Source organism: Lagenorhynchus albirostris, chromosome 19 (genome assembly GCF_949774975.1).
Source record: "Lagenorhynchus albirostris chromosome 19, mLagAlb1.1, whole genome shotgun sequence".
Taxonomy (NCBI): Eukaryota; Metazoa; Chordata; class Mammalia; order Artiodactyla; family Delphinidae; genus Lagenorhynchus; species Lagenorhynchus albirostris.
The window spans coordinates 42,923,410-42,943,284 of NC_083113.1; the positions used below are offsets into that span (position 1 = coordinate 42,923,410).

The 19,875-nt window shown below is 40.2% G+C and overlaps 1 protein-coding gene across 1 annotated transcript in view; it reads left to right on the forward strand.

The window, feature by feature from the left end:
* The window catches only part of TANGO6 (transport and golgi organization 6 homolog), a 176,209-nt gene that overhangs the window by 93,064 nt on the left and 63,270 nt on the right, over window positions 1–19,875 (forward strand). Inside the window, exon 15 of the mRNA XM_060131846.1 lies at window positions 9,353–9,493. Within this exon, the coding sequence (XP_059987829.1) occupies window positions 9,353–9,493 (141 nt within the window). The remainder of the gene's footprint in view (window positions 1–9,352; window positions 9,494–19,875) is intronic.

A 19,875-nucleotide genomic window follows, 5' to 3' on the forward strand; every position in this document is an offset into this window, starting at 1 on the left:
GAATTCAGGAGTTTTGAACTTGCCTATATCACTGCTTAGTACCCAAAGCACGGAGCAGGTCTCCGAGCATTGACACTGGATCATGTGAAAGATCAGCCCTGTCTTGTTAGAGCTTCAGGCCAGGTGACCACTCCCCTGGGAGGCTTAGGCTCTCTCAAAACTAGTGAGAACCTGACGCATCAGTCAGCTTTGCTGATTCTGCAGCTTCTCTTTGCATAGGTTTGAGGTGAAAGGCCAGTAGAAAACTTACAAAAAAAAATGAACCTGGAGTTCAGGTGGTACTCCCTCTACTGGGACCACCTAGCTAGGGATCTTTAAGACTGCTTTATTTTCTTACCTAGATTCAGCTAAAAGAGAACTACATACTGTGTTCTGGGAAATCAGAAGCCCCTCTTTTCATATTATCAGTAAGTGTTTCTTTTAATAGCATAAAGAGAATGTTAATATACAAAATGTTTCATTCTTTGAAAGCTACGTAAAGAGAACTAAATGAATAACATCCTGGTTCTTTATTTCTCACCCATGACCAGCTGAAATGCAAGTTTCTCTAAATGCATAGGGCAGTGATTACTCTCAAAGCAGAGGTAATTGCTGTTTTCCTTCCTTCCTCACTTATGCCTTCAGTCAATTAGCGCAGCTTTGTTCATATTTCTGTATGTACTACAGAACCCTTGATCATCATGTTTTTGAGGCTCACTTTTCTCACCTCTGTTCTGAATCATGCAAAAGTATTTGATAGAAGCAGTCCTGACAAAGTGGACTCTAAGCTTTTTGGTGCTGTTTTGAGTTTTATTTTATTTATTGGGGGAGGGTAATAGAATAAGAGATTTAGGGGACTCGCAATAGCCATAAATATGTGGAGTGGAGGTGTCTAGGAATCACTGATGGAAAACTGAAACTCACTAAAATCTAAGTTTTTTATTTCCTTTTGTATGTCTCCTCTGTCATCACTAATGTTAGCAGCATCTCAAGTTAAAGTCATCTGTGAACTTCATTAACATTACTACCTCCCTTTTCCACATAAAGATAGATATAAATAAATACACCAATTAAGAACAAGGCAGTCCCTGTGAAGCCCAACTAGACCCAAGAGGATTCTGCCTTGTTCATACGGGATGCATTGTGCAGAGTGCCTGTCCTTCCTCTGACCTTGGAGTCTAACAGAAAGTAAACTTTATGGCTGATGAATACTGAAAAATATAAGATTTGCTATCTTTGGGGTTAGGATTTGCAAAGCTAGTGCTATTCCAGCAGTTATTTTCTCCTAGGCACTGCAGCCGGGTGGGTGGTGGGTAGCAGATGAAGGTTTGCAGTCCTGCTCTGTCACATGGCAGCTCTGTGATCTTGGGCCATATTTTTCACCCTTCTGTTCCTCAGCTTCTCCCTCAGTAAAATTAGGAATGAAAGTAGCATCTAATTCAAAGGATTGTTGGAAGCATTAAAGGGATGAATGCATATAAGGTACTTAGGACCATGCCCAGCATATTGAAAGCACTCATTAAATGTTAAGAATTTTTACTGTCCTTGCTATTAGGTTTTTATTTATTATAATAAACAAATAAATATTTCATGATCCAAATGGCTTCCGGCAAGTATAGTGAACTGTCGGTAAATATAGATTATTACTAATTTTAACTTTTTGCCCTCCAAAATGGGAATTAGAGAACAATGTAAGCAAATACATTGGCCTTATTTTAGTGTTTGAGTATATTATTTAGATCTTGATTTAAAGAGGCAGACACTGGGTACTGTACCGCCATTCTTACAAAAAAATCTTCAACTTATTAGTCTAACCCTCTTTTTTCCTCAGGCCTGAGTAACACTTGCTCATCTTGAATCTTTATAAAGTTGTTGGGGCTTGTCCACACTTAACACAACCTTGGAGCTTTAGAGAAACTTAACATCACGTTGGCATGCTAGACGCTATCATTTATTCTGATTACAAGGAGAGCCCAGCTATTCAGTTGAGTTCCCCATACTTCCTTGATTTAATAACCAACTTCTCCAGTTTGTGCAGCTTCCTGGATTCTTGGAGCTGAAATGATTGTTAGTTTCCATTATAATGAGCGGTCTCTAATGTAACAACTGAAATACCCTGCTAGAGGGTAGTAGTCTCCTTCTCTTCAGGTTCTACCTTATCTTTGTGTCCTTGAGCTGCAACAAGAGAGGACAATCACAGGTTGGTGATTATCTTTTTGTCATCAGAAGGAAAATTTCCTTGTGCCTTACCTCTTCACCGTCATTGTTCTTTCAAACTAGAGCTTCCTCCCAGGTTAATATACATTTTACCTTCTTTCTAGTTTTTAAAACAAACTTATTTCTGTTAATTTCTCTGAACATAGTTTGTAAAGAATGAAGAAGCTTGTCTCCTGCCCTGCTTACCCCCTCATGGTTACAGTCCTCAGAGATAACCATCCCCTCTACCCCTGTTTAAATAGTTTCTTCTAGTAATTACCTCCCTATTTATAAATAAAATGCTCTCATGGATCTCGATGTTAAAAATTTTGCACATTTTCTGCTAATTTCCTGTATGTTAGATGAAGATTTAGCATCCACATGCACACATGCCTGCACATGCACGCCTCTACCCCTTCTCCTTCTGCCATTTCCCCATCACAGTTTTTGGCTAAATCATTGGGCAGTGCTTGTTGCTGACTCTGGATGTTATTCATTGCTAAACCTAGTTCAGTTGTCCTTTCTTGTATATTTGCTTAGTTTTCTATGTAATTATTGCTGATTTTTTACAAATGATCCAACAACTCTATCAAATATATATCATTATTTTGTCCCATCTTTGCTCTCTTTACTCAGACTTAAGCCTTTTTTTTTTGGCTGCATTGGGTCTTCCTTGCTGCGCACAGGCTTTCTTTGGTTGCAGCGAGAGGGGGCTACTCTTCATTGTGGTACGTGAACTTCTTATTTTGGTGGCTTCTCTTGTTGCGGAGCACGGGCTCTAGGTGCGTGGGCTTCAGTAGTTGCAGCACGTGGGCTCAGTAGTTGCGACACATGGACCCTAGAGCGCACGAACTTCAGTAGTTGTGGCATGTGGGCTCAGTAGTTGTGGCATGTGGGCTTCAGTAGTTGTGGCTCGGGCTCTAGAGCACAGGCTCAGTAGTTGTGGCGCCTGGGCTTAGTTGCTCTGTGGCATATGGGATCTTCCCACGCCAGGGATCGAACCCGTGTCCCCTGCATTGGCAGGTGGATCTTAACCACTGCGCCACCAGGGAAGTCCCAGATTTCAGCCTTTGATACCTATATTCTTTTTATCCTTGTTTGTCAGTATTTTTTACTCCTTGACTATAACTTTAGTGAGATTTCAGGAGGAAGATGTTTGTGATCATTCTGTTATATTTGATTGAAAATTATTTTTACATTTTCATCTCTAAAAGGGGCTGTTCTATTTAAAAGACTGTGCCCTTTATCACAATTTTTTAACTTGTATTTTATTTAGTTATATTTGATACATTACATGGTTCAAAATTCAAAAGGTACCAAAAGATACAGAGTAAAAAGTCTCTTCTCTCTTATTTATCCTCTAGTCACTCCATTTCCCTCCCTAGAAACAACCAATATCATTGGTTACTTGTGTATCCTTCCAGAACTATTTATGAATGTATAAATGTGTGTATGTATTTCCCCTTTGTACACAAATAGTTGAATTCTATACACATTGTTTTGTACCTTGCATTTCACTTAACAATAGATATTAGTATTTATTCCATAAGAGTTCTTTAGAAGCTGCTTCTTTTTTTTTATGGATGTCTTTCTTTGTCTGACTTATTTCACTTAGCATAATTCTCTCATGGTCCACCCATGTTGTTGAAAATGTTAAGATTTCTTTCTTTTTCATGGCTGAATAGTATTCCATTGTGTGTGTGTGTGTGTGTGTGTGTGTGTGTGTGTGTGTGTGTGTGTATACACCATGTCTTCTTTGTCCATTCATTCATTGATAGACTTTTAGATTGTTTTCGTATCTTGGCTGTTGTAAACAATGCTGTAATGAACATAGGAGTGCATGTATCTTTTTGAGTTTGTGTTTTTGTTTTCTTTGGATAAATGCCTGGTAGTGGAATTGCTAGGTCATATGGTAGTTTTATTTTTAATTTTTTCAGGAACCTCCATACTGTTTTCCACAGTAGCCATACCAATTTACAGTCCTACTGACCGTACACGAGAGTCTCCTTTTCTCCACATCCTCTCCAACACTTGTTATATCTTGTCTTTTTGATAATAGCCTTCTAACAGGTGTGAGGTGGTATCTCATTGTGGTTTTGATTTATATTTCCTTGATGATTAGTGATGTTGAACATCTTTTCATGTGCCTCTTGGCCATCTGTATGTCTTCTTTAGGAAAAATGCCTATTCAGATCATCTGCCCATTTTTTAATCGGATTTTTTTTTCTTTTGAGTTGTACAACTCTTACAGTTTTTTAATAACAAGTTTTTGAGATATAATGCATATACCATACAATTCACCCATGTAAAATATACAATTCAGTGTTTTTTATTATATTCACAGAGTGTGTAACCATCACCATAATTAATTTTAGAATGTTTTACCCTCCGTAAAGAAACTCCATATCGTTAGCGCTCAGTCCCTATTCCCCGCCACCGACTCCCACAGCCCTAAGCAACCACTGAACCTACTTTCTGTGTGTAAATTTGCCTATTTTGGACATTTTCATATAAATGGAATCATTCAATATGTGGGGAGTTGTGTTTCTTAACAGTTTTCTGCAGAAATACCTGAGAAATTCAAGTGAGTAGGTGGTTTCCAAGTTGATGTGGGTATTTTGGAAGGTAGGTTGTTGTCTGCCCAGGGGAATAAATCTGGTTGGTTTTAAAGTGGGGATGACGTAGCAGATTCCTGGGATAGAGCCAGTCAGCAAAGACATTTAGGATTAGACTGTCTTTCCTACAATGCAAGAGCACTGTGTAAAGTGAGACCTAAACTATGGTGACTGCCCAAGGTCTGCAGAATCACTGAGCAGCATGCTGAGGGATCATCTTGAAGTCAATACTGGATCAGAATACGTTTCTGGCTTTGTAATGAAAGTCTTTTGGGGAAAAAAACCAGTTATTTTACAAAGTTGACTGTCTCTATTTTGTCGCATAAAGTACTTTCAATAATATTTTTTCAGTTGGTTAATTTGCCTTATCCTGTGCTTTGCCCCAAAACACAGATCAGAACGCTTTCATGAACTCCTGCCAGATTTGGTTCACCTTTGCTTTCTCTGTATCTTATCTGTTACACCACATCTTGAAATGCATAGTCATTTTCCTGTGATCAGAGCAGGAGCAGGTATCTCTCACACAATCATTTGGTCCTTATTGCCAAAGGGATTGACGTGTCATGTTTCCTTAAAGCTAGTGCTGACCCAGAAATTACCCAGTTTTCATATTACAAAGGAGGGGCCAAGGGGCATATGAAGGTTATGGTCAGGCTTCCTCAGTTGTCAAAATTCAAAAAACTTTTCAAAGAAGAAACAAAACAGCCACACAAAATCTCATCCCTTTAAATTGTTATATAGTCTTAACCATCATATGTGATTCTCTTCACTGCTCCGTCTAAGAGTGAGGAAGGAACCATTGTCCCCTAGGGATTCATAAAGTCATAGGTGGCAACTGTATCCTGAGAAGGTAAACTCAGTCAGAGAGCCATTTGGCAGCAGTCTGTGGAGCAGGCCAGCAGGAAGATAAACAATTGCTAACCTGGGACTGTGGGAAGCAAGGAAATTGTACTTTGCTATTGGCAACCTTTTTATGTAAGATTGGGAGAATTAATGCTCCCTGGTGGAACTAAAAGTTTGGCATTATAGGAAAAGTTTTTTTAAAAATCTGAATTTGTTTCTTTAACCTGAAGAAGGATATATTAGGATTCCTTTGGTTGAAAAAAAATCAAACTGGCATAAGCATGAAAGGATATTTATTGGCTTATGTATCCAAAGGTTCTAGTGAGTAAATGTATAATTGGATCCCGGGGCTCAAAGCACGACACAGTTCTCTCCTTTTCTCCTTTCCTCTCTTGGCTTGACCCTCCTCTGTGTTTGCACCATTTTGGGGTTGACTTTCTCCACATGATGGCCACTGGCAGCTCCAGGTTAATCACTTCTACAGGCAAAAACAAGAAGACAAAACAAAACAATCCCCCCTCCCTCCCCCCCCCCACAGACTCCAGGAGTTCATCTTTCCTGGTAGTTCCAAAATTGGCTCCAGGATTGAGTCTCTTCCCCCATTCCTGAACCAAACATTGTGGTGGTGATGGCATGGAATATCCTAAGGCAGCCTTGACATGAGTTTGTTAACACATGAGGAGAGAGAAAGTGGGTAGTTAGCCCCACTCAAACTACATAGACTGAGAGTAGGGAAGGGATATTTCCCAAAGGAACAGCAGGTGTTGTTACCAGAAGAGAGAGTAGATGCTGTGTGCAGCCAAAATGCCTGTCTGCTACAGAGAGGAAATCAAGAGCTCATTTGGTTTTGAAGTATACAGCAGGATATTCTCATAGAAGTAAATAACTTCTCTGCTAAAGATTAGTGAGATAAAAATAGGCATAAGTGACAGTAGAAGGAACTTTAGTAGTACATGTTTTTCAGAAAAGCTCGATATAGATCAAAGTTTTATAGAGCAAATCCCATTTTACGACTGAGTTCCATTATGAAGTCACAACTATATTCCTAAAAGAAAACAAATCCACTGAATTTCGAGTTAGGAACTTCTGATGAAGAAGTAGTTATGACTGCTACAGATCTGTAATACATACCAGGCCTTGTGATACATCAGTGATAAAACGTGCCAGCGTTGCAGTTACCAACTATCAATTCACTTTTCCTTTGGGTTCTTCTAGAATGTGGAAGCTGTTTCCTTCATTTATCCTTTTCTTAGCTGCAGACATTTTTCCTATGCTAGGAGGTCTCTAACTCCACCTTGGACCTCCAAAAACTTACCCCTCGTTTTGCGTACTAGAGCTACCTACAAATGCATTGTCACATTTTGCCAACAGGGAAGCTGTCTAATTCAGGTTCTGCCACAGCCTGAAACTCCCTAAAGAGCAGAGCTTCTGTTTATGTAAAACTGGAGGCCACATAAAGGAACACAGGGCTTCCCTGATGGCGCAGTGGTTGAGAATCTGCCTGCTAATGCAGGGGACACGGGTTCGAGCCCTGGTCTGGGGATCCCACATGCCGCGGAGCAACTAGGCCCGTGAGCCACAATTTCTGAGCCTGCGTGTCTGGAGCCTGTGCTCCGCAACTAAAGAGGCCGTGATAGTGAGAGGCCCGCGCACTGCGATGAAGAGTGGCCCCCACTTGCCACAACTAGAGAAAGCCCTCGCACAGAAACGAAGACGCAACACAGCAAAAGTAAATAAATTAATTAATAAACTCCTACCCCCAACACCAAAAAAAAAAAGGAAGACAAATGTGGCTTAAGACCCACATGCAGAGACTTCCCAGGCTTTTCAGGCAATGAAAAGGTATAGGGGTGAGGAGGGCAGACAAGACGATGGACAAGCAGGTGTAGCCCTCAGCAGTTGCATCGCCTTGGTGTATATCTATTTATAAGAGAACGGAACCCCAACCTATAACATAGAAAACAGTATATAGACTTTGCCTGCAAGATTGTCAAATTAAATGGAAGAATGGTAAACTCAGATAAAAAATAATTATAGATTTGTCAAGCATTTATATTACTCCTTCCCCATCTTCTCTTTCTTAATTCCTGAAATTTATATCAAGACTGTATCTTTGAACCCTTTTATTCATTCATTCGTTTGACAAATAGTTATTGAGCACTTGTTATGTGCTGGCACTCTTCTAGGCATTGAGGCTACAGTGGGGAACAAAACAAAATCCTTGACTTTGTAGAGCTCACATTCTGGGGACAGCAGTCAATAAATAAACAAGTATATATCATTTCAGGTACTGTTAAGTGCTAAGAAGAACAATGAAGCAGGGTGAGAAGGATAAAGAGTGGTAGAAGAAGGAGGCTGTTATTTCATATACGATGAATGTGGTATTTGAACAGAGACATGATGGGCTTTTAGGAGCAAGCCATGGGCTACCTGGAGGAGGAGCAGCCTAGGCAGAGGGAGAAGTAAGGCGAAGATGCTGGGTCCAGAGCAGCGTGGTCTACAGCTAGGAGTTCCAGCCTCAGTTGCTGGAGGACAGTGAGGAAGGGAGAGCATGGTAAGAGATGAGGTCAGAGGCAGAGCGAAGGCAGCTGGGGGATGGGGGCTGCTCATATTAAGGGAAGAAGGGAAACCAGTGACGGTTTGGGCAGAAGAATGATGAGGTCTGATTCATTTTGACCAGATAGTTCCAGCTGCAGTGCAGGAATAGGGTAGAAGCACAGAGACCAATTAGGAGATTTTTGAAAAAAATCAGGCCAGAAATGATGGACCAGAGTGGTTGAGGTAGAGGTGGTGAGAAGCATTCTCACCCTGGGTGTAGTTTGAGACCTGAGTTTCCTTCCTTCATTTGTTTTTTCCTTTTTCCTCACTATTCTTTAGAGTATAGTACCTAACCCCTCCCCCCAAGTAATGGAATTTGTATTTATATAGTTTTGAGACTAGGGGCTTTATTTCTGGTCCTGTCTTAGTCGTGCCTCGCCTCCTCTGTCAGCCCCTGTAAAGTTTACTCGATACGGGGTTGGGCTCAGATAATGATAACACTGCTGCAGATTCTACATCTAGGAGTTCTGGCGTGATGGGAGAGGGGATCAGCAAGTACTAGGAAGGGACACTCAAGAGCAGGATCTTCCTAATTCTGATCAGGGAACTCAGCCGGAAGCACAGTCTACTACTAATCATGCCCAGAATTTGCATTCCTTATTTCCTTACAGAAATTGTTCTCATCACTGACAGTTTTACAGAGAAAACTCATACTGGGGTAGAGAACTGCAGCAAAGACAGGAAGCACTGCTGTGCTTCAGACTGATGTGTGGGCAGCGACGATACTTGTCATAGAAGCTTAGTGTCTCAGACTTGGAAGACTCCCTCGAGGACATTTGATCTGGTCTTCTCCCACTGCTGTGTAAATCCCTGCCATGATATGTAATCATGTAGCCTCTGCTTCCAGAGTCTAGAATCCATAGATCGTAGAATGTCAGTGCTGAAAGTGATCTTAGAGATCATATAGGCCTGAGACTAGAAGAATCCAGGAGTGTGAACTCTGAGACCCATGCTCTTTCCACTCACAATGTGGTCACTCCAAATACAGGGCAGCCCTTGCTGGTAGAATGACAGAGGTGGGTTTAGATGTCTCTGTTTTCATCCCATCACAGGCTGTCTGGGCTTATTTTCTTTTCAGTGCTTAACAGTAATGAATCCTTTCTTTTTATTTTCAACCCTAGGGGTTGCCCTTCTCTCAGATGTGTACCCTGAGAAAATCTTGCCTGGCCTGTTGGCACAGTATGATGGCGGTAAAGACAAGCACACACTGGAGACCAGAATGAAAGTCGGGGAAATCCTGATGCGAATTGTCAGGGCATTAGGTGAGTTTTCTTGTTCCAGCATCTGGAATGGGGTCAGGGAGCAGTATGGCTGTGGAATCAAAGTCTGTGCACCTGGAGGCTTGTTATGCTAGCAAGGTGAGGACAATTTGGGGGCTGAGGTGAGTTACTTCCTGTTCAAGGATTTAGCAGATGTCCAACGCGCACCAAGAGATTGGCAGCAATAGTGCCCATGCTTCTACAACTGCTTAGTCTCCTCCGCTGAGCTATGTTGGGGCCCTGATTTTCCTCAGAGCTGGAATGAGAAGTTTCCCACTTGCTGAGCAGCAGCAACCATGAAAAGAAGGGGAATGTCAGACAGGGAAAGAAGAGTGCTAACTCTGGTTGAATGACTTCTGTGTGCCAGGTCCTCTACGTGTATATAATCTCATCTAATTTTCCCAAGAAATTCTGTAAAGAGACTGTTGTTGGGCCCATTTTATAGATGGGGAAACTGTAGCACAGGGACCTTCAGAAATTTGTTCAAGACTCATTCAGCTGGTAAGTACTAGTGCTAAGAATTGAACCTACCAACTCGAAGGAAGTTGCTCAAAACCACACAAGCTGAGAGTTGTAAAGCCGTGGGCTCTAGAGTCACACTGCTTGGGATCAAATCCCAAGCTAATGCTTATCAGCTTTGTGATCACGGGAATGTTTCTCAACCTCTTGGTGCCTCAGTGTCCTTATATATAAAAAGAGGATATTAATAGCACTTACCTCATATGGCTATTGTAAGGATTAAATTTTACTCTTGGGGCCTCCCTGGTGGTGCAGTGGTTGAGAGTCCGCCTGCCGATGCAGGGGACACGGGTTCATGCCCCGGTCTGGGAAGATCCCACATGCCGCGGAGCGGCTAGGCCCGTGAGCCATGGCCGCTGAGCCTGCGCGTCTGGAGCCTGTGCTCCGCAACGGGAGAGGCCACAGCAGTTGGGAGGCCCGCGTACCGCAAAAAAAATAATAATTTTACTCTTTACCCACTAGGGAAAGGTTCTGAAAAACAAGCTAGCTTTGGGATTCCCTGGCGGTCCAGTGGTTAGGACTCTGCGCTTCCAATGCAGGGGGCATGGGTTCGATTCCTGGTCGGGGAACTAAGATCCCGCATGCTGCATGGCATGACCAAAAAAACCCAAAAAACAGCAAACTAGCGTTTGCCTCTTGTATCAAGAATTTACGTCGAGTTCTTCCTTCACCAGCATTTTTAAGGATTTCCAAAGATTCCACATAGCCATGCATCATTTCCACGGACGTAGCCCTTAATTTTCCTAATTTCTGGGTGGCCCTCTGGCTAAAGAAGATAGAACCTAGATCTCCCACCACTTAAATTCTTTTATTGCTGAAAGGAAAATCTCATGAGAGTGAAATTAAAAGTGTTTTTTTCTGCCCTTTGAAGAAGGGCGAACTTTCTATATTTGCCTTAGTCTTAAATATGGGTCGGAAACATACCAGACAAGGGCACCATTATGAGAAATGATTGTCTCACAATAGGTGTGAGTGTTAAGTTTAACGTATTACAGGATCAAATGCACCTCTGACTTCCATTTGTGTGTATCATTGTGATCATCAATCTGAGAAGGATGTGTCTGATGCATCAACAAAACATGCCTGTTCTCTAACTTCTGGTAGACCACTATCATTGGCGTGATAAACGCTGAAAAGGCACATTTCTCCATCTCCACGGGCCAGTCCAAATCATTTCCTGTGGTGAGATTGAAGGTGGGGATGAAGGACTAGGTTGAGTGGGAGAGAGGGCTTGCTTCTCCTTACATAGTCCTATAATTAGCCCAATTTCCAAAACTGCCTTCTGGCATTTCAAAGCATATTCCATCAGTTCTCAAAGTTCTAATCTTCCTGTAGCCTACTCTAGCAAGTATCCAGCTGTAAACATTGCCTTAGCTTTAACTGCTACTTTCTAATTCACCTTACCAACTTGTCCAGGTGCATAGATGAGGTGGCTGACTGAAATCCTTTAAGTGAAATTAAAGCCCATTTTTACAACATAGCCCATGTCCTCAGTTTACTATTGGTGTGGAAATCCTTGTGACAGCCACTTTATAAGACTTCTTTAATAAGTACCCTAGTTTCAGTGGTCCAGGGCTTGTGCTCTCCCCATCCCCAGCTCTTCTTTGCAGTAGGGGGAGTTCCATGGGAACACAGGCCCATAGGTAGGAGCCAGGTGCAGTACTACCGCTTCCTCTTGGCTTCAGTTCCCTAACCACATCTACTTTTCATCCTGCCACTAGACAATGGTGGAAAATCAGCAGGAGCTTTTTTTTTCTTTTCATTAAAAAAAAAAAGATTGAAGTATCATATACATATAGAAAAGTATATAAAGTACACTAATTTTAATAGTGTAGTTTTACGGTTCTCTACATATCTGCCATCACCCAGATCAGTACAGAGAAACTTCTAATAACCCATAAAGTTTCCTTTTTTCCCTTCCTAAGCTATACCTGCCCCAGAGGTAAGCACTATTCTGAATTTTTATCAGCATCAATTTATTTTGATTGTCCTTGAACCTCATTTTTTTAAAAAAATTATTTATTTATTATTTTTGGCTGCGTTGGGTCTTCGTTGCTGCGCACGGGCTTTCTCTAGTTGCAGAGAGCGGGGGCTACTCTTAATTGCGGTGCGCAGGCTTCTCATTGCGGTGGCTTTTCTTGTTGCGGAGCACGGGCTCTAGGTTCATGGGCTCCAGTAGTCATGGCACGTGGGCTCTAGAGCGCAGGCTTAGTAGTTGTGGCACACAGGCTTAGTTGCTCCGCGGCATGTGTGATCTTCCCGGACCAGGGCTTGAACCCGTGTCCCCTGCATTGGCAGGCAGAGTCTTAACCACTGCGCCACCAGGGAAGTCTGAACCTCATTTTAATGGAATTAAATCCCCATGTTTCCAGTAAATTGATAGATACGGACACGTGGGTAAGTTTGGGTCAAATTTTAGGGGGCAAGAATATTTCATAGGCTGTGCTGTGTATTGTATTTCCTGTTGTCTCACATTACAAGGCGTATGATGTCTGGTGTCTCATTTTAGTGATGTGAAGATTGATCAGTGGTGTTTCTAGTAGGATACATCCATAATAAACTTCCCCATCAACCTTCCTCCTATTGGTTTTAAGTAACCACTGGTGATTGTTGCCTAGATTGTTGCTGTTATTTCATAGAGGTTACACTTTTTTACACATAAGGAAACAGATACAGAGACGGGTACTAACTTGCCTAATGTTACATAGCTAATTAATGATGAATCCAAAATTTCAATCCAGACAATCTGACTCCAGACCCAGTCTCTTACCCAATACACAATACTGTATCCTGAAAATTTTCCCATGTCATTAAGCATCTTTTTCCTGTCATTAACACACATTTTCCACATCCTCTATAATTTTTAATGATTGCATGAGACTATATCATTTGAATGTATCATAATTTTTTTCAACTGAGCAGCTTAAAGGTTGTTCTAATTTTTCACTATTATGGATTACGTTAAGATGAATATTCTTGTAGCTAAATCTTTGTGCAGATCCACGATAATTTCCTAGGAAAAATTTCTAAAAGTAGAATTTCTTAAAAGCATGTGCATATTTTAAAACATATTTATTGCTAAATTATCTTCCCAAGAGATTGTGCCAGTTTATATTTTAATGTTTGAGGATATTTGTACCCTCATCAGCACCATATATGCTATGTGTTATTTTTATCAAGCAGATATATAAAGAAATGTTATTGTGTTTTTATTTTCATTTATTCAATTGACAGCGTTAAATATTTTTCATATTTTTATTAGCTAAATTTTTGTGTGTGTGGAGGGTGTATGTGTGTGTGTGTGAATTGCCTGTTCCTATCCTTTCTTCATTTTTCCATTGGGGTGTTGATTTTGTTACTTAATTTGTAAAAGCTTTATATATTTACAGATCTTGAACCACTAACATTTATGTTGTAAATATTTTCTTTGGTTTTTTTACATTTTAGTTTTGTTCATATTTTGTTTCCTTTGTTTTGAAATGTAGAAGGTTTTTATTTTGAGGTTTTTTTTTGAGTAGGCACTGAATGGCCGGTTCTGTGCCTGGGGCTGGAAATAGGAGCACGAAAAAGCCACCGTCTCTTCCTTCAAGGAGCTTATAGTTTAATCAGAGCCGTCAACTCATACACAGATCTTCTAAGGTGACCTGCTAATTTAGGGAGAGGCCTGTGTAGGGTATTATGGGAGCTCAGAGGAAACGGTCTTGTCTGTCTTTTTCTCTTTGGGACCCTGCAGTTGAATGTGGCAAAGTGCTTTGGGGCTACATCAGTTCCTCATCGTTATCAAGAACAGCAGGTCAGTTTTTGAAAAATGGCTTTGTATGTTAGCTTTCAGAGATTTTCAACTCACAGCATAGCCTGAAGGTGAAAAGGTGGATTGGATGTGTGAATAATTGGATACTCGTCTGGGAGTTCAGCATTCATAGATTTCAGCAGCAATGAACAACAGTCAAGGATTAGAGTTCACATACTTTGAAAGGAGAATTTTTCAGCAAAATTCAGAGAATTAAATGAAATGCTTCTTGCCAAGTTTGCCTAGGTTAGCATCAGTATAGTTCAATTCAATAAATACTTACATTAATATAAATTGGAAATACTAATCTGGCCAAACTTGGAAGTTGGAGCCCAGACCGAATAATTTTTTTTCTTCTCTTCCTCTTTCTGTTTTTCTTCCTCATGTCAATTTTTCTGAGAGATATAACTTTAAAATCTATTCTTAGACCTTTCCCTTCCTAATTGTATCAGTAATACGTGATAATTTGGGGCAATTTGGAAAATATTAAGTGTAAAGAAAATAATCACTAATAGTCTCACCATTCAGAAGTAACCATTCTTTGTTTACATTTTGATGTTTCCTTCTAGTTTCTTTTTCTTTCTCAGACTTGTAATTACATTGTACGTATCCTGCTTTTTAAAAAATTTAACATTATAAGCACTTTTCCATGTCATTAAATATTTCTTGAAAATATAAGATTTATTGGTTGTTATTAATTAATAACCTGAATTTATCATAATTTTATTTAATTATCTTCTAGAAAGATATTGTTTAATTAGGTGGTTCCAGTTCCTTACTTTATGAGGAACTTTATGAGGATTATAAGAAGTATGCTATTGATTATTCTTATACATAAATCCTTTGGTGCATCTTTGATTCTTTCCTAAGGATAGGTTCTTAGAAAGGAATTACTAGGTCACAGTATGTGCCTGCTTTTAAGGCTCTTGATATTTAGTGCTAAGTTGCCTTCCAGAAAGGGATCCTCTTGTCAGCAGTGAATGAGACTGCTAATGTCTCACAGAGAAAAATTATTCCATGGCTTCAGACCTATCCTCTAACCCTGACCAGCTATCTCTAAAATGTGTACCTTTGCTCCCAGAATGAATGGAGGAACCTGTCAGAGAATGTTGCGGTGGAGGGGGGTGGATGAAGGGAAGGAGGTCAGGGAAGGACTGATGGATGGATGCATGACTCAGTGTGAACCCATTGCTGCCCTAGAAGAACAACTTAGACCTGGTAGTGTCACCATGACATACAAAGCACAGCACTTATTTTTAGAGGCAGAACGTAGTCTTCTAGTCAGCAAGCTCAGACAAGTTCTAGTTTACTCTAGGTCAGAAACTTCTAAAACTGAGAGCAGGAATAGAAAGCCATATTCACGTTGCTTCATCTTAAGAGTACCTTCAGTGAACTCTGTAAGATCAGGAATTAATATTTGGAAAGAGGAATGAGGGAAGAGAACTAAATCTCAGGTCTGTTGGGAGTGTGCCACGGCAACTAGAATGACACTGGGAATGTGGGGACAAAGCAGCTTATACTTCTAGGTTAGGAGGTACCTTTTCTCAAATTCCTCTGTGTGCCAGGAGAAGGGTAGGTCCTGGGCTTTAGGGTATATTTCTAACTCTTACAACCTGCAGAACACCCTTATTTAATGTGCTTTGTCAACTCTTTTCCATATCACCTGCTTAATTTTTATGTTTTAGTTCAGCATTCACTTTGCCACCTCAGAGTTCATCCAAGTGATGAGCAACCCGTGATCCCATCCAGCTCCAGGATGAAGCCCGTAATCTGATTTTAGAAAACCTGATGATACCTGCCCAGAGAGGGGCAAATTCAGCTCCAAATTCTGCTCTGACAAACACCTTCTTCTAGCCGGTTGTAGAAAACAAAGGAAAATGGAATAATTGGATTTGTCTAGCAGGCTGCTGTGAGTTTCAGTTGGGTTGGCCTCAGAATTAAGATGAGGAGAGAAGCTTTTTTTTTTTTTTTTTTTTGCGGTACGTGGGCCTCTCACTGTTGTGGCCTCTCCCGTTGCGGAGCACAGGCTCCGGACGTGCAGGCTCAGCAGCCATGGCTCACGGGCCCAGCTGCTCTGCGGCATGTGGGATCTTCCCAGACCGGGGCACGAACCCGCATCCCCTGCATCGGCAGGCGGACTCTCAACCACTGCGCCACCAGGGAAGCCCAGAGGGGAGAAGCTTTTAAACAGCTGCATAATATTTTATAGTATAGATACACCACAGTTTACTTATTCAACCATTCCTCTATGGATGAAACTTCACTTTTTTTCGTATGACATGCGGTACTGCAATATAAATTCTCATATTTGTGTGCTAATGGAAATATATATTGTATGTGTATATATGCATATTTCATATATATGTACATATTAAAGAACTGGACCTTTATTTCTGTAAGATTGATATTTGCCAAAGTGGATTCACTCAAAGGCTGTTTATATTTTAAATTGTTTATATACTGACAGATTACTTCCTGAAATTGTGGGTAGGATAGGGCTTTTTGAACCCCCTGCTGTGTCTATTGTCAAATGGAGAAAAATATCTTTTGAAGATTGTGTTTTTCAAAGTGAATGGACTAAAAAAAGTCCTCTTTTGTGTTACTTTGTTTGTCTTGATGGCAATGGGAAAAAAAGTCTTGTTTAAAGTAATAAATTGCTGGGAATTCCCTGGTGGTCCAGTGGTTAGGGCTCCATGCTTTCACTGCTGGAGCCCAGGTTCAGTCCCTGGTTGGGGAACTAAGGTCCTGTAAGCTATGTGGCAGCAGCCAAAAAAAAAAAGTAATAAATTATTAATTCATTTTGCTATTAAGTAATGTATAAGACTACTCAAGGAATGACAAATCGCCTTTAGAAGTATCTTACTCAACAAAATTTGTTTAAAGGTGCAGCATTATAATGAATCAACTTAAGGGCATTCTAATTAGGTAGTTTCCAGAAATATTTAAACTTTTAATTTGCTAATTTAAAAATTTTAGTGTAAGGGCTTTTTCTTTCATAACATATGTTTTGGTTCCCTTGTGTGTAGTAAAGGACCTCAGAACATAGTGGCTTAAAACAACCACCATTTATTTGTTCAGAATTCTGTAATATTGGTAATGCTTGGCAGGGACAGCTCGTCTGCTCCACATGGTGTTGTCTGGGCTCAGCTGGTGGTTCTACTGCGTGCGGTGTAGGCTGGGCTCACCCAGGAGGTTGCATTCAGGTGGGATCTTGACTGGGGCACCCTAGTGCTCCTCCACATGGCTTCTGTCTGTCCCTGTGTGTGGATACTCATCATTCAGTAGTCTAAGTCAAACTTCTTTGCTGCATGGTGAATGGTTTCCCAGAGAACGAAAGCAGAAGCTGCCAGACCTATTAAGAGCTAAACCTAGAACTGGCTTAGTATTACTTCTGCCACATTCTACTGTCAAAGTAAGTCCCCAGATCAGCCCAGGTTCAAGGGGAAGGGAAGTAGCCTCTGACTCTTGATGAGAGAAACGGCGGTCAGGGATGGTGTGTTGGCAGCATACCTGCATACCAACTACTACACGGTCAAAAGTAGTGCACGCTTATTGCCACGAGCCTAACAATACACGGGTATATAAAGAAAAATCCAGTCTCTCCCAAATATTAGTTATATTTAATATTCTTACCTCCCAAAGTAAACAATGATAGTAGTTTGGTATATATTCTTTCACACCTTTCCCTGTGTTCCTATAGGTATATGCAAACATATATGGGCTTTTTATATGGGCTTTTTTTCTTTTACAAAAACAGAACATTAGCATACTATTACTTTTACTCTTACTGTTATTACATACTGTTAGTCTGTAGTTTGCTTTCTTTGAAATCAACTTTACCGAGGTGTAATTTACATACAGTAAAATGCCCCCATTTTAAATACACATTTCAATGAGGATTGATATAAACTCATGTAACCATCACTATAGTCAAAATATAGAACATTTTCATCACCTCAGGAAGTTCCTCTGTGCCCAGATCATCTCCCATTCCACACCCCAATCCTGCCCACCACTGATACGCTTTCTCTTATTATAGGTTAGATTTGTCTTTTCTAGAGCATCATATAAATGGAATCATAAAGTGTATACCCTTCATGTTTGAATTCTTTTGCTCAGCAAAAGTTTTTGAGATTCATCCATGTTGTGTATATTAATAGTTCACCACTTTTTATTGCTAAGTAGTAGTACTTTATATGACTATACCACAGTCGTTCATACATTTACCTGTTGATGGACATTCAGGTTGTTTCCAGTTGTGAACTATTATGAGTGTAGTTGCTGTGAATATTCTGGTACAAGTCTTAGTGTGAAGATCTATCTATATAGAGAGATATATATAGATATGTAGAGATATATATAGATAGATATGTTTCTCTTGGGTAAGTACCTAGGAGTGGAATTGTTGGGTCATATGGTAGGTGTATAAGAAACTACCAAACAGTTTGGTAGTTTCTTATACACCTTCCAAAATAGTTGTACCATTTTACATTATGACTAGCAAGGTATGAGAGTTCCAGTTGCTCCATATCCTTGCCAACACTTGGTATCAATATTATTTTTTTAGTTTTTAGCCATTTTAATGAATCCATAATGGCATCTCATTGCGGTTTTAATTTGTATTTCCCTGATGACTAATTGTGTTCAGCTCATGTTTTTTCAAGTGCTTATTTTCTATTCCTGTATCTCTATTGTGAAGTAACTGTTAAGATCTTTTTCCATTTCGTCATTGGATTATTTCTCTTTATTTCTCCAAGTCTTTATTGAGTTGTAAGAATTTTTATATGGAGTAGATACAAGTCATTTGTCACATATATGTATTGCAAATAGTTTCTACCAGTCTTTTCATTTTACTTATTTATTTAGGCTCCACCAGGTCTTAGTTGGGGCACATGGGCTCCTCACTGTGACATGCGGGCTTCTTAGTTGCGGCATGTAAACTCTTAGTTGCAGCACCAACCAGTCTTCTCTTAATGGTGTCTTTTGAGGAGCAGACATTACTTTTTCTGGTTAAAATAATATTTACTTATAATATTAAGTAAATATGCAAAAACATAAAATTAGTTATATATTTTAGCTCATTTACAGCTTTAGAAACATATACATTTAAAATTTTAGGGACTTCCCTGGTGGTCCAGTGACTAAGACTCCATGCTCCCAATACAGGGGGCTCGGATTAGATCCCTGGTCAGGGAACTAGATCCCACATGCCGCAAATAAAGATCCCGCATGCCGCAACTAAAGCTCCCACATGCTGCAACGAAGATCCCGCATGCCACAGCTAAGACCCGGCACAGCCAAATAAATAAATCAATAAATATTTAAAAAATAAAAAAAATTTAAAATTAAAAATTTAATGCCAATTTTTTGCCAATTTAATGCCAAAAAATCAAATTGATGACATTATTTTGATATAATAGATTATGTGTTGCTAAAATGAGATGAAATCATTGCCCACAATGTGTGTATGGTTCTGATGTTAAGGTAGAGAATTTTTTTTAGATCAGCATGCCCAAGTTATTATATGTTGTATGATGAATCCTTACTCCCATATTTTTCCTCTGTATAAACTATTACAAAACCCTTGGGTTCTGAAGTCAGGCTGCCTGCATTCAAATCCCAAAGCTGCCATTTCCTGAATCTTGAATATGTGACCATATGCAAGTTACTTAGTATCTCTGTCCCTGTTTCCTCATTTGTAAAATGATCATCATAATAAGACCTAGTTCATAGAGCTCTTGTGAGGCTTACAGGAGTTAATAAATGTAAAGTGCCAGGTATATAGTAAATACTCAATTAATGCTATTTATTACCTTTTATTACCTCAAACTCTATGGAGTTACTCTTCAAGTACCAAAGCCTCAGCTCTGTAGGGACACCAGACAGTTTTGGGTAGAATTTCAACTGCCTCAAGAAAACAGGAACTGAACTCAAACCAGCCTTCTTACGTAAAGCCAGGGACCGGGTTTGTACTATCTCCCCCACCCCCTCCTACCCCCAACACACGTAAGGATGAAAACTCCAGTTACCTCTGGGAAGATGAAAGAAGGCACACCCACCACCAAACTCTGGTCCT